This window comes from Naegleria lovaniensis (genome assembly GCF_003324165.1).
Source record: "Naegleria lovaniensis strain ATCC 30569 chromosome Unknown tig026, whole genome shotgun sequence".
Taxonomy (NCBI): Eukaryota; Heterolobosea; class Eutetramitea; order Acrasida; family Naegleriidae; genus Naegleria; species Naegleria lovaniensis.
Window position 1 is genome coordinate 571,095 of NW_025407848.1, and position 13,150 is coordinate 584,244.

At 37.2% G+C, this 13,150-nt stretch overlaps 6 protein-coding genes across 6 annotated transcripts; 2 read left to right on the forward strand and 4 right to left on the reverse strand.

The window, feature by feature from the left end:
• Positions 1–247: 247 nt before the first annotated feature.
• C9374_006215 (uncharacterized protein) lies at positions 248–3,638 on the reverse strand (the record flags this gene model as incomplete). The annotated part of the gene is made up of 3 exons (XM_044696051.1): positions 248–2,242; positions 2,292–2,778; positions 3,079–3,638. 3 exons carry the CDS (start codon positions 3,636–3,638, stop codon positions 248–250), a joined length of 3,042 nt encoding a protein of 1,013 aa, XP_044547510.1.
• A 204-nt stretch (positions 3,639–3,842) lies between these two features.
• C9374_006216 (uncharacterized protein) lies at positions 3,843–5,843 on the reverse strand (the record flags this gene model as incomplete). The annotated part of the gene is made up of 1 exon (XM_044696052.1): positions 3,843–5,843. The coding sequence occupies one exon, from the start codon at positions 5,841–5,843 to the stop codon at positions 3,843–3,845; it is 2,001 nt and encodes a 666-aa protein (XP_044547511.1).
• Positions 5,844–5,991: 148 nt separating this feature from the next.
• C9374_006217 (uncharacterized protein) lies at positions 5,992–6,912 on the forward strand (the record flags this gene model as incomplete). The annotated part of the gene is made up of 1 exon (XM_044696053.1): positions 5,992–6,912. One exon carries the CDS (start codon positions 5,992–5,994, stop codon positions 6,910–6,912), a length of 921 nt encoding a protein of 306 aa, XP_044547512.1.
• Positions 6,913–7,165: 253 nt separating this feature from the next.
• Positions 7,166–9,322, forward strand: C9374_006218 (uncharacterized protein; the record flags this gene model as incomplete). Its single annotated transcript, XM_044696054.1, has 6 exons — positions 7,166–7,396; positions 7,500–7,919; positions 8,051–8,320; positions 8,375–8,938; positions 8,983–9,100; positions 9,153–9,322. The coding sequence occupies 6 exons, from the start codon at positions 7,166–7,168 to the stop codon at positions 9,320–9,322; spliced, it is 1,773 nt and encodes a 590-aa protein (XP_044547513.1).
• A 126-nt stretch (positions 9,323–9,448) lies between these two features.
• C9374_006219 (uncharacterized protein) lies at positions 9,449–11,098 on the reverse strand (the record flags this gene model as incomplete). Its single annotated transcript, XM_044696055.1, has 1 exon — positions 9,449–11,098. One exon carries the CDS (start codon positions 11,096–11,098, stop codon positions 9,449–9,451), a length of 1,650 nt encoding a protein of 549 aa, XP_044547514.1.
• Positions 11,099–11,322: 224 nt separating this feature from the next.
• On the reverse strand, positions 11,323–12,919 carry C9374_006220 (uncharacterized protein; the record flags this gene model as incomplete). The annotated part of the gene is made up of 2 exons (XM_044696057.1): positions 11,323–12,298; positions 12,645–12,919. 2 exons carry the CDS (start codon positions 12,917–12,919, stop codon positions 11,323–11,325), a joined length of 1,251 nt encoding a protein of 416 aa, XP_044547515.1.
• Positions 12,920–13,150: the final 231 nt, after the last annotated feature.

The following is a 13,150-nucleotide window of genomic DNA, read 5'->3' on the forward strand; positions in this document are numbered from 1 at the left end:
TTTCTAACCGAACATGACATTTCGAATTGTCAATTTCTACGCACAATGTAAATATCACAGTGGAGTGATCTACAACAATATGTCCAAACAGAAACAAATACAACAACTAGCAGTAGTTTCCAAAAAAGATGATTCTCTCTGTAGCTGAACCAGTCATTTCAGCACTCGACTGTTTGCATGATAATGTTAATGCTCGGTGTCAGCAGCTTCTTTAGATGTCGTTCATAAGAGCTGCTGTAGAGACTTTTCATTTCTTACTTGTCAGGATCAACTTTAAATGTTCCAGTTCGAGAGAAATTTGTGGAAACGTCGGCCGTTGTTTCATATCTGCACTCCAGCATTTGGTGATCAGTGAGAACAAACCATTAAGAGCCTGCACATATTTGTGAAGTATGGTCTCATCGTCTTGTAATTTCCCAAAATTCATAATTTCCAAATCTACGTTACAGAAATATTCTCGTACCCAATTCATCATTGGAATGTCAAATAATTCAATGGTCGATGGTACAGGTAGCCTCAAACCTTCGATCACCAGCTTTGGAATTGTAATGTAGGAGTCATTGAGATGATCAAATTGTGAAGCTTGATTTTCTTTCATGATACGAGAAAATTTTGGATTTGTGACATAGGAGGAATGGAAGAGATTACATTCATCGAACAAAACCTGCCATGCCACCAAGCTAAAACTGTAAACGTCACAGCTTTCGTCATATAATTTGTTTTCTAACATTTCAGGAGCCATGTAATACAGTGTACCAATTTGACAGGTATTAGAATTCTTTGCATCTTTCACCAATTTTGAAAGACCAAAATCTGTTATTTTACAAGTCATGTCATTCAACAGCAAAATATTTCCTGGCTTCAAGTCTCTATGAATGATTGGCTTGTCTCTTCCTGTGTGCAAATAAGTCATACCACTTGAAATATCTAACAGTATTTGAATTTTTTGTACCAAAGTTACATGTTGTTTCTTCATCTTACAATCGTAGAGAAGTTTTTCTAATGATCCTTTGCTCATGTATTCGCTAACGATATATTTTGCTTGGTCGGTTAAACATACTCCATAAAAGGACACAATATTTGGAAATCTAATAGAGCTCAATAAAGAAGCTTCATGTTCAAACTCATTGCTATCCAATTCCCCATCCTCAATTTTGATACTTTTCAAAGCAACCTCTACATTCTTGTGCCATTTTGCCAAATACACAATTCCGTTACCACCTTCTCCAATCTTTCGAATGATTTCGATATCCTCAACTTTGACTAACCAATCCTTATAGGAATGCTTGGATTCCATTTCTGAGGCATAAAGGGTTTGTAGATCCATGAGCTTTTGAGTAAGCTCCATTTCTGCTTGTTCTTTCTTGGCAAGTAATTTAACTTTTCTAATGATTGATCTATATTTTACACATATAACAATAGGTAGGATGATCATGCAAAAAAAACAAGGGACAATAATGAGAGCAAAAAACGGAGCCCATTTTGCAGGGTCTGTTTCACATCTGTAAGCATCAAGTTTGCCATTCCTATCCATCCACAAATACAACTCGGTTTTGGGTACTGAGTTTAGTACTTGCCATTCAGAGCATGCTTGAATTTCTAAAGGAATGCGAAACTCTTTTTCGTACTTGATGGATTGGCCAAATAAATATTGTACTGTAGCAATCATGTTAGTTCTAATTGGAAAAGCAACCTTACGAGTAAGACTATATACACGCAATTCAAATAACATGCTAACATTTGCTTGAAGTTTTTCAAACGCATATAGTATGGTGGACGTTTTAGGTATGTTTAGCATAGAGTTTCTATAGTCCATTACAGTCTGATTGAAATCATCTTTCATCATGACACCAATAGTTATGCTATCTTCAAACTTAACAGAATACGTAGAGTTTGTGAGATAATATGATGGAGGAGAGGCAAAATTTTTCTCTGCACCGCTCAATAACGTGTTCGAGGTGATGAAAGAGTTTAAGGGAGTGCTTGTGGAAAGAATTTTGCTTCCTACAATGTAAATTCCAGCACCGTCCTTCATTGCAATGTTGTCGTAGATTGCTTTGTTCTTGTAATCAAATTTCACAGTTGATCTTAATAGAAACAATCCCCCTCCAAAGTCAGAAGCAATATTTTGGCTGAAAGAAGAATTTTGGAACTCCACGAAGGTTTTGAAAACATCAGCCCCAAATGTTTCTCCAATGCTTGAAACTCCAGCTCCATATCTTGCATTATTAAATGAAAACGTCTGACACATCAAAATCATCCGAAACCTCAATCCTGGCTGTTCAACTTACATCTTCAATACTCCTATAACTATAAGAATAATATACCAACACAGCTCCTCCGAAACCGTTGGCAACATTATTTGAAAAAACACATCTTTCAGTGGTTAGTAGGCTTCTGTATTGCAAAATAGCTCCTCCTCCATATTCTAATTGGGAAAATGACGAGCCATTAACTTGAACATTTCCATAAAAGGTTGAATTTGTAATGTGTGCATGAAAAACATTGTAAAGGAATAATGCAGACCCACCATTCTCAGCTTGATTCTCTCTAAAGTCGGAGTTAGAAATAACTGCTTTTACTCCACTTCCTTCAAGATGCACAGCTTGAGCTTGTTTCATATATCTAAAGGTGCAGTTTGTTATTATGAGTTGAGTCTCAGAAAGCGAAAATATGTAAAGAGCTGCTCTATTGTCTTGAGTTAATGGACGATCTAACGAATCTGTGGAATAATAAAACGAGTGTTGATTGTTCTTAAAATATTGGGTGGTTATTTCTCTAATTTGTAACGACGAATAATTAAAGTAGGAGTCCAAAATTGAAAGCTAAGCCAAAGAATTTCTTTGATTACTGGTAACAAAAACCATGGACTGAACGATTATTGAGTTTGAGACGAAAACTGCATTTCCTTCTGAAGCTCTGATGGATGCATCATAAAGATAACCATTGTTGATGCTGACATTGTAGTTGTTGTGCAACTCAATACTTGTTTGTGTTGAATAAGACGTTAGTCCGTTCAGCAAAATATTCTATTTCATCGATTATGTTTCGATAACAAGAAGCATCTCATTCACTCACCTGCTATTCTCAATTCGTAAATTGTTGACTGGGCATGACGAAATTTCAACTTCATTTCCTCCTTGAATGTGGATCTTTTTGAGTTTTAAATTTGAAAATTTAACAGAAATAATTGGTGAAAATTTCATGACATTGGAAAAACAATTCCACTCCACAATGGAAGATCCGTGAATCTTCAAGGTGAACGAAGAGTTGGTAGTAGTGGTTAGATCTATGATACAATTTTCATCTGCACTGGTTCGAGTTGAAATTCCCTTTAGCAGAATTATTTCCAAATTTTGAAAATTAGTAAAACTCGAAGCCGACAACACCTGTTGCAGGACATGAGCCACAGACCTACAGGGCAAGTTTTGAATTTGACAATTTACGTCATCCGTACCCATGATCGGATCCACATAGAAAGTCGAGCTATTGTTGCTCTCAGCCATTATTCCCAATGTGTTGGCTCGAACATGTGTCGGAGCGAGTACCAAGAGGACGGCTGCCAAGGTCATAATGATGAGGCAGCTCACACTCGAGTGTGGCACTTGAAACATGGACCTTTCCTTAAGTGGTGGCATTTTTCAGAGTGGTGAGGTTTTTAATGAAAGTTCGTGCTGCATACAGTAATTATCTCATGGACGAGATATCTCATGCTCGAGATCTTCCATATCATCCAATGAACATGCTTCAATAATACGATGATCGATCAAAGTAATCGGCCATGGATGAAAGCATTCCTTGGACAATTGAACAAAGCCCATCATCACCCATGAACGATAACATTAATAAGGAGAGAACATCGTCAGATATTCCTCACCATAACGATCCAATTTTGATTCAACCAAATGACTTATTACTACTGTATGATAACACAAATCTTGTGCAAATCTTGTCAATGGATCATTCATTTTCACTTTGAAACGTTTTTTGAGGATTGAACTTAATTGATTAAAGTGTTTCTTTTTAAGGAAGAATTTTGTGTTAATTTTCTCGACTTGGTGTTCAAGAGCTGCACTTCTCAAAGCAAATAATCGTTTCCATAGTTGGTTGGGTGATGTTGGCGTAATGACATGTTCATTTTCATCAGTCATTAATTCTGACAATGAATTCACATAATGTGCAGGAAGCGGCCAGTGTCGAAAATAAATTCTCTTCCAAAATATGGAGCCATTCATAAATTGATAACATTCCTTATTCAATAATTGTAAATTCTTCAAAGACGAATATTGAGGAATATATTCAAAAATGTGAAAAAGAATATCCGAATTGAGAAAGAGACGTGAGGAAAATAGCGCAAGTCCCTCATTGTGATATTCGGATGCAGAGGGTAGTATTTCATGAACTTGACAATAATCCGACTTGGTGAGATACATGTCGTTAGAAACAGTAATTCTATTATTGAGCTCTTCCATGATCATTTCTTCAGACGTTCTCAACTTTTCCATTGTGTCTGAATAAATGAATGCCATATGATCAGCAATGCTCCATGCTACATTGGTCTTGACATACCTGCACCATAGAATTTGAATACTTTTTAGAATCATTTCAGATAGCATGTTGAAATTCATCACTCTTGGAACAATAAACTCTTCTAAGGCTAAGAGAATGACTTCATCACAGAGCCAATAGGCAACAGATGTATCACTGCTGGAAATATCTCCAGTGGAGCGATAATACTCAGAAATTTCAGCCTTGTTTTCTAACATGTAGTAAATATCTAAAGCCTCTGTCTTGGCAGTAGTGAGATGGTTATCATTAGGAAACTTCACATAGTCATCGATATCTAGAATTGCTGTTTCAAAATCCGATTCATGAAGAGGGTTTTCTTCACTAAACAAGTCTACAATACCATACGCACTAATTTTCTCTTGTAGTAAACTAGCCCATATTGTCTTTACGAATCGATTGTAGAAAAATTTCATGAGAGGATCCTTTGTGTTTAGATATTCAAAGAAATCTCCTCTTTCAAAAGTACTTAAATTACAATAGTTTGCTAAATATTTGATTATATGCAAATCTTTCAAATGTTTTAGCACATCTCCTACTGGAAATATAATATGACTTTCCTTAATTGCCTGTAATAAAATCAAAGGCGCAACCATGACTTCATTCTGACCAAAAAATTGTGGCAATGATGTTGGTATGGAACTATTGGAAGGTGTTTGTTTTTGTAAAAACTCATTCAAGAAGGATGTGTCACTGCTCAACTCAATTTCCACCATTGACCTATCATTCATTTCCAATTTCAAAGACAATTCCTTCCAATCTTGGTCAGAAATAAACATTGCTCTTTCTAATGCAACCTCGTCTTTTAAAGACTTTTTCACACCACAGTATTTGGTGTAATGATTTAATGTGATTCTGTGAATTGATGTTTCATTTCTCTGAATCCAATCAATCAAGCTCAAAGCATCCAAAGCAATTAAATCCCAGTCGAGGGCCCTCGTGTTTGTAAGATTTCTTTCCCGTTCCGATAACCATTGTTCAATATACTTTTCTGGTGAAATATCGTCTTCATCACGTTCATCCATTAAATTGGAGCCACCCAAAATGGTGTAGTGGGAGATCATGGCTCTGGATCCGATCAAGACCATGTTGTAGCCATGGGTCAAGGATGGATCTTCATCATGACTCGTTTTTGTTGATTGATTTTGAGTCCAATTAAATTCTTTTTTCAAAAAATCAATGGCGTTCTTTGTGGATTCGAAGGGTGTGGCCTCTGCAAGACACACAATTTTCAAAGAGCCATTCTCCAACGTCAATAGCTGCAACTGTTTTGACATTTTTTTTAAAAAATCCAACCACACTTGGTATATTTCAAATTTGAATCAGACATTTTGAACATTAAGGCTTTGACATGCAAAGATAAGTGACAAGTCCCAGGCCATGCGTTGTTTCCCCCAAAGCCCATCCCCAAAAAAACAAACCAACATGAATCACAAACGCCCTCGTGCTCTCAATTACAACTATAGCATTAGCCTTTACTTTGATCATGATGTCTCTGACAACGATCTCAATGACATCATCATTGTTACTGAATCTCGTGCTAAACTCATTGTACCTTCAAACAGACTTAATGTTATTCAAGTCTTCACCGACAATCTGGAAGACTACCAAACATGTTTTGACTCCTTGCATGAAGACATTGATCAAAAACGCTTTGATTGCATCCTCAGCCCATCTAATTTTCAGGCGTCGGAACATACTTTGATGTGCTATACTACCAACAAGGCTAAACATTATAATACCATTACAAGCCTTCTCCACTTGATTTTCCACCAAGGAATTAGGTACGATCAATTCAATACTACATTTAAGGATAAACAATTCAAGCTTAGAATCTCACTCTATAACCAACAGGACCAGAGTGCTGTCATGAAACTCCCTGGATTTGAAGAATTCAGATCTCTCGAACAGATTCGAAATGAAATGACAGACACGATGGCTGAATGCAACTTTGGACCTGATTTTTCCGAAGGTGCTATCAAAGTCGGTGTTAAACTACTTGCAAAACGTGCCAATGTGATCATTCAAGACGACATGATCCAAATTGTTAAGCAAACCAACCAAAGCGTTGGTTCTTGTTTCTTCTTTTGCAGAGTCAACCTGGCTTCCAAACAAGACCTCAGTAGTTTCGTGAACATGGAAAGTGCGTTTAAAACTAAGAGTGGCCATCCAGTTGCCAAACGTTTCATCTCATCCGTTGACAAGATTTCTGCCAAAATTGAAAGAAACGCCTCAAGATATCCTTCCATGGTCGTCACCAACGTTAAGAAGACTTCGATGGTGACTCCTTCTCCAACCCTCTCTAACAGTTCAGAACCAAAAAAGAGTCACAGCTCCACAAAATAATACTGAAGTCTCGCAACCACAACTCAATGACCGTGTTGACACGTTGGAACAACAGGCCAATCACCTCGCAAACCATTTTCTCAACTTCAACACCTTCTTCATGCCATTGCAAACAATCTAGGAGTAATTAATACCAGAGCCTTACCTCAATAAATGCTCATGAACGGTCTCAAGTATCCAACTGAGAATTCGAAAGGCTCTTTGACTGTATTTCCCGAGCAGACGCAATTTTTGCAGAATCCACATTCAAAAAATGGTTCAACCACAACACAGTTTGCTTTCCGAAGCAATGAACAAGACAACAACATCAAACGACCAAGATCATGAAAATAATAACAAAATTCAAACAACAACAACCAATCATGAAGATACAGGGTCTGACCATAGCGGAGCACAGGTAGCAGATCATAGTGCACCTTCGGAAATATTATCCACCAATGCTGACCGTTGTGTCGCATCCACAACAGTCGTTGATGAAAATAATGTAAATAATTCCAAAGTCGAAGAAGAAGAGGAACAAACATTATCATCCTCTCGGAAAAGAGCAGAGAGTGAATCATCAAAAATCTCACCTAATACGCAAACAGCAGCCTCTTAGCAGAAAAAAAGCATTTACAAAACGTTTTCACCAAGACAGAAGGCCCTCCATTAAATCTCCTAATATTGCTAAAGACGAAAAAGATGTTGGTTCAATGTTAATATCACCTCTAACCTCTCATACCTTTCCGTATTTATTTTCAGCTCCAGAATCTTTTGTGAGTGAGCATGTACAGGCAATAGGCACTGAGGATTTCAAACGTAGAACCGAAGATGAAAATGTTTCGAGTGATGACAATGAAACAACATCGGATGTGGACAAGCGAGATTCTATTGAATTTCAAAAAGATGAAAATGAACAACTACAGAATCAAGTAGAAACACCTCTCACTGAGGTTTCTGAAAAGACTGAGGAGATTAATAGAAAGCTTTATTGTCAGAAGTCTCCTCGCCAAAATCTGAAGCGGGAGGTAATATTCGAGATATTTTGAAAGGAACACTAAGTTTTGAAGAATATGGTAAACACTTCTTTATCATTGGGCTAGGGTTTAACTGTCACAGATTCGACAGTGTAAAAGACATGCTCAGACATATTTCAAAGGAAGATAAAGGTGAAGAAGCGTTTTGGATTGATTGTCAACAGTGCTCTCCTGAAGAAGTCAATGAACTGCAAAAGTATTTTAGATTCCATCCGTTGACTGCAGAGGATTGTATTAACAATGATTCAGGAGAAAAATGGGAAGTGTTTGACAACTACTTGTTCTTTTCAATTACTGGACAAATTGCAGATAAGGCAGCCATGAACGAATATTTACCATGCTATTTGAACATTTTAATTTTTGACAATTGTGTTGTGACTATTCATGATAAGGTATGTTATTGATATTATTGTCGTGTTATTATAATTGACTCTTCACTGTAAAAGCCAATTGAAGGAATGAATTTGTTAATGAACAGAATTGAAAAGGAATTTGAATTTGATCGAAAGTATAATCAAAAAATTCGTGCCAAGCAAAGTTTCAGAGAACAACAGGAAGTCATTGAAGAAATTCATTCAACACTTGAAAATACAGAGAAAAAACAGGCCCAACCTTTGTCAATGGCTGGGACCAGTGAAAGCACACCATTGCGATTGAAAAAAGGAAGAGCAAAAAAAAGTACTTATATTATTTCTCCTTCGTGGGTATTTTATGCGTATTTAGATGCCATCATTGATGTCTATATCCCAAAGGTTGACAACTTGATTCGTGAATGTGACACACTAGATGAGTTTACTGTTTCTCTGAATACTTCAGAAAAGGAAGATTTATTGTGGAGAATTGCTCTCAACAAGAGAAGAACAGCTGAATTGAGAAAGCTGCTACTTCCAAAACAAAAGATGATAACATACTTAGTTTCGTCAAGAGTGGAAATCCCATTCATGGATCGAGATGTTCAATTATTTTTGAGAGACGTATTAGATCACTTGATGTATTGCTGTGACAGACTTGTAAGTGTGTTTTTTCGATTATTTGTGTTTTACCTTCCAAATAGGAAATAGCAAGAGATTCCCTTAACCAATCCCACACCAACTATCTTACACGAGTTCAAATTGAAATAGCCCAAAACTCACAGAAAACAGATGCTTTCATGAACAGAATTACTGTATTCGGTATGTAGATTACATATGACAAATCAACAAACAATTTTGAACATTCTCCTAGCTTCAATATTCGGTCCGCTTTCTGTACTTTCAGGAATTTGGGGAATGAACGTAAAGGTACCAGGTCAAGGCGAAGATAATTTGTATTGGTTTTTCGGTTTGTGTTCATTCATGGCGATTATTGTCATCACAATGATCATTCTACTCAGAAAGCAGCTTGTGAATATGTGAAAAGAATGCCACATCGTATGATTGGAAAGAAATTTACTCGACTTATGAAATTGCAGTCACACATCATTCGAAAGGATGTGAATCTTAATTGTGGTGTCACACTCTGTAATGTCCAAAATGATGACCTTAATAACGACCCATCTCCACGAATGATTGCTCCAACTCACCAGGATGTTTCGCCATCTTTTGTCTATTGTTGCGATTCACAAAATGATGAATCAATGCAATCAATAACATGCTCACAACAAATCCACCAATGAACGAGGCGATAATACTTCCTGCTAACACACCAGGTCCATAATACACTTGAACATCAATATTACCATGCTCTCCTGGATTTGGTTTTGGTCCATCATTGGCATTCATGGCTACAATATTAATTCCTAAACATTCACCTGTGCAATAACCCAAAGTGCAATTCATGGTCAGACAAGGACAATTCAATACTTCTTGTTGAGGATCTAAACAATCAGGATCTAACACTCCACCACAACCACAATCACATCCATCACTGGCATTATAATACGAAGGATCACAAGTCCATGTTGGTGGTACATACTTTTTGTTTTTACACGTTCCAGTTGCATCACAATATTGAGAGTCTAAACATCCAAAAGCAAAGGAAGTGACAGTTTGTGAGGCACAATCTGGATCGACTGCTCCACATCCACAATCACATCCATCATTGGATCCATACGATTCAGGACTGCAAGACCATGCAGGTGGAACTTGATATCCCTTATTGTTCATGATTGGTGTGCAATTAAAACTTGAAGTTGAGCATGCAAAGGCTCCAGCAGAAGGACATCCTACCAAAAGACTCTTTTTGAGATTACAATCTGGATCCCATGCACCACAACCACAATCACAGCCATCACTAGCGTTGTAATACGAAGGATTACAGGTCCATTCGGATGGAACAGAATTCACTGTCATGAGTGTTCTCTTGCTATTGAACTCTTCCAAATGATTCTGTAAAGCTTCCAATTCAGAATAGCTTGGACTGGACAAGATGTCACTTCTCATGGTAAATTCATTATTCTTTGGACATTTCACTTTCAATAATTCGATAAAAGTCGTGTCTGTGTTATTGAATTCATAAATCGAATCCTTTAAATCACTCCACCATTGAGAAGAACCGATAGCCACAACTCTAAAACACTTTCCTGGTGTAATAATGACTTCTTCTTCACCAGCGAATGGCAATCCTTCAAGACCTGAAATGTCTCGACCTCCCGATTTGACAAATCTCAGAAAGTATTGTCCCCCTGCAAAGCCAGCAGCAACATGAGCTTTTTTAGAGGTTGACACATAACCACTATTTGTCACATAATCACCAACCTTTGGAATGGAAGACAGTCCAGTACCTCGGAAGGTTTCCAGTTCATATTTTGGCATCTTTTTCAAAGCAGATGTGAGTCCGTACGAAAAATCATGAATCCAATCGGGTCGTGAGATATTGGGAGTCATCTTCAAGTGACAATTCAATAAGGGATAAAGTCTGGGATGTTCAATTTTATAGGCATAAATGTAATGAAAATTCTCTAAATTGATGGATGGATTGTAGGTCTTGGGAACAGTCAGTCCAAGTTGAGAGGTGTTTCTGAGTGGTCTAAATTTATCGTCGAGAGTAGAGTTGATAAAGTACGAGCAATAATCAAAGGCAAGAGAAGATTGATGAGAGGGTGATGCAGCTATAAGAAGGATTGCTAGGATCATCACCCATTCAGCGAATCTCATCGTACCCGTTCGTGTGAAACTGTGAGAGTCATTCATTGTTGCTAATTTTTTTAGAGTGTGCTGGTATTGAAATGACAGATTTTGTGTCACTTTCCTCCGTCATGTGTGGAAGGAAGGTTACTCGATTTTTTCACATGAACAATAAAGTTCATACTAGAAGGTGGAGGCACTCTAACAACAACAATAGAATTTTAGGGAATGTGAATTTACAATTGTAATGATGTACACAGCAGAATAAGTTAAAAATTGGTGAACAAAATTTAGAGCTTCTTGGCAAACTCTATTTCTTCTTCGTCTTCTTTGAGGAATTCAATGAAATCACCCAAACTCTTGTTCTTATATTCGTCGCTGTTAAGATCATGTTTAAATAAATATTCATCCTCTGTTCCCTCTTTTAACTTGAACAAATCTTGTTTCCATGATTGACCAGCTTCTTCTCTCTTCTTTCTTAATCCACGTTGTTTCTCTTCAATAAGATTCTTTTGAACATTAGCATCCTCAAATTCTCCATCAGCTAAAGCTTTGGTTACTTTGTGCCATACTCTACGAGATTCGTTTTGTTTTTGGTTGGCAACCTTCTTGACAAACCAAGGAGCATGTTCAAGATCCTTAGCATCAAAGAATACGCTTTCCTTCTTAGTTTTGACGCTGCGAATACGAACTTCTCCAGTAATATTTCCTCTAATCTTGTAAATACGATTACCATCCTTTTTGATCGAGCCCTTGATTTCATTGTCTGCTTTAAATTGAATTTTAGCAGAATATCCTGTTCCTGCACAAGTAATCTTCAAATCCTCATTAATTTCAATGCATTGTGTTCCCCAAATTAATCCCTTTGCAACAACCCAAGGGAATACAATATCATAAAGCTCGGATTCAGGTTGATTTAAAAAACGCATTGTGATACTTCCATCCAAAACAATGGAGGCGCTGTTACCGTGGAACTTGCTCTTTGGTTTTATCATGGCATTGAGAAGAAGATTGTTTTTACGGTTCAACAAAACGCCAGATGCCATTGGAGGATGGTGAGAAACTTGTTCGGAAATGAATTCTGTTTTAGAGATTTCACCACTTGATGGATCCTTGTGAATCCATTTACAAGCAAACACTTCACCAATGACAGGATTATATGGTTTTGCTTGCATAATACCACCACGAGGAGTGTGGCTGGTGTTACTCAACCACCATTTGAGAACTGAAACAAAACGTTGCTCAGGATCGAATGCCTTGTGAGCACTAAATGATGATATCGGTCATAGTTATTTCATGTTGTTGGAGTTTGGAAGTGAATTATGTCAAATGTCGTCATTGTGAAATGAGAAGCCACCAACGGAGACGGAGAGCCAATTGTTGTTGTGAATGAGTTGTGAATATCGAATGAACCAATTCAATAGAGAAGGTCAAATTTGTTTAGATGATCAAAATCACCGAATGAGTTTTCACATGTAGATACGTGTGTATCATCATACAATAAGCGCGTCCAATGTTCATCATATCACGGAACCAATGATAGTTATAATATCCAATAGTGATAAACAAGTTATTATCCTCTCCAAAATTTAATGTTCATCATCAAACATACCTCAAAATGTATGATTGTGGTCTAATAAAGTACGAAATATATTCCAGCATACTGATAGGAGCCAACAAAGCAGATGGCAAAGAAATTCTGAACAAATCGGCACCGGTACGAAGTTGTTTTACAACATCCATCAAAATTGATCCTCTGCTGATTCCCTTTTCCTTCAAAGTGGACTCATCCGCTTTAAATTGTAAATGGGAGTAATAGTGTTGTTCGGTTGCTAATTGTTCATCGGTGGGTTCAATATCAATCGCATCGTTGTTGTTGTTGGACATTTTTTTGAGTAACGATCGAAAACCTGTTTCATCACGAAAATTCCTTTGGAACTCTTTGGGTCGTCAAGACAAGGAACACGATAACGAAGAAGATATGTACGATTGACTGTCAGAGTGGATGGAAAAGAGTAATAACAACAACCAAAGTTTCCATTGCCACTCACGGATCGAATGACTTTGTCAATTCCTTATTTCCAGTTGTTGATTGGAGAGTACTATGGTGGTTGTTAT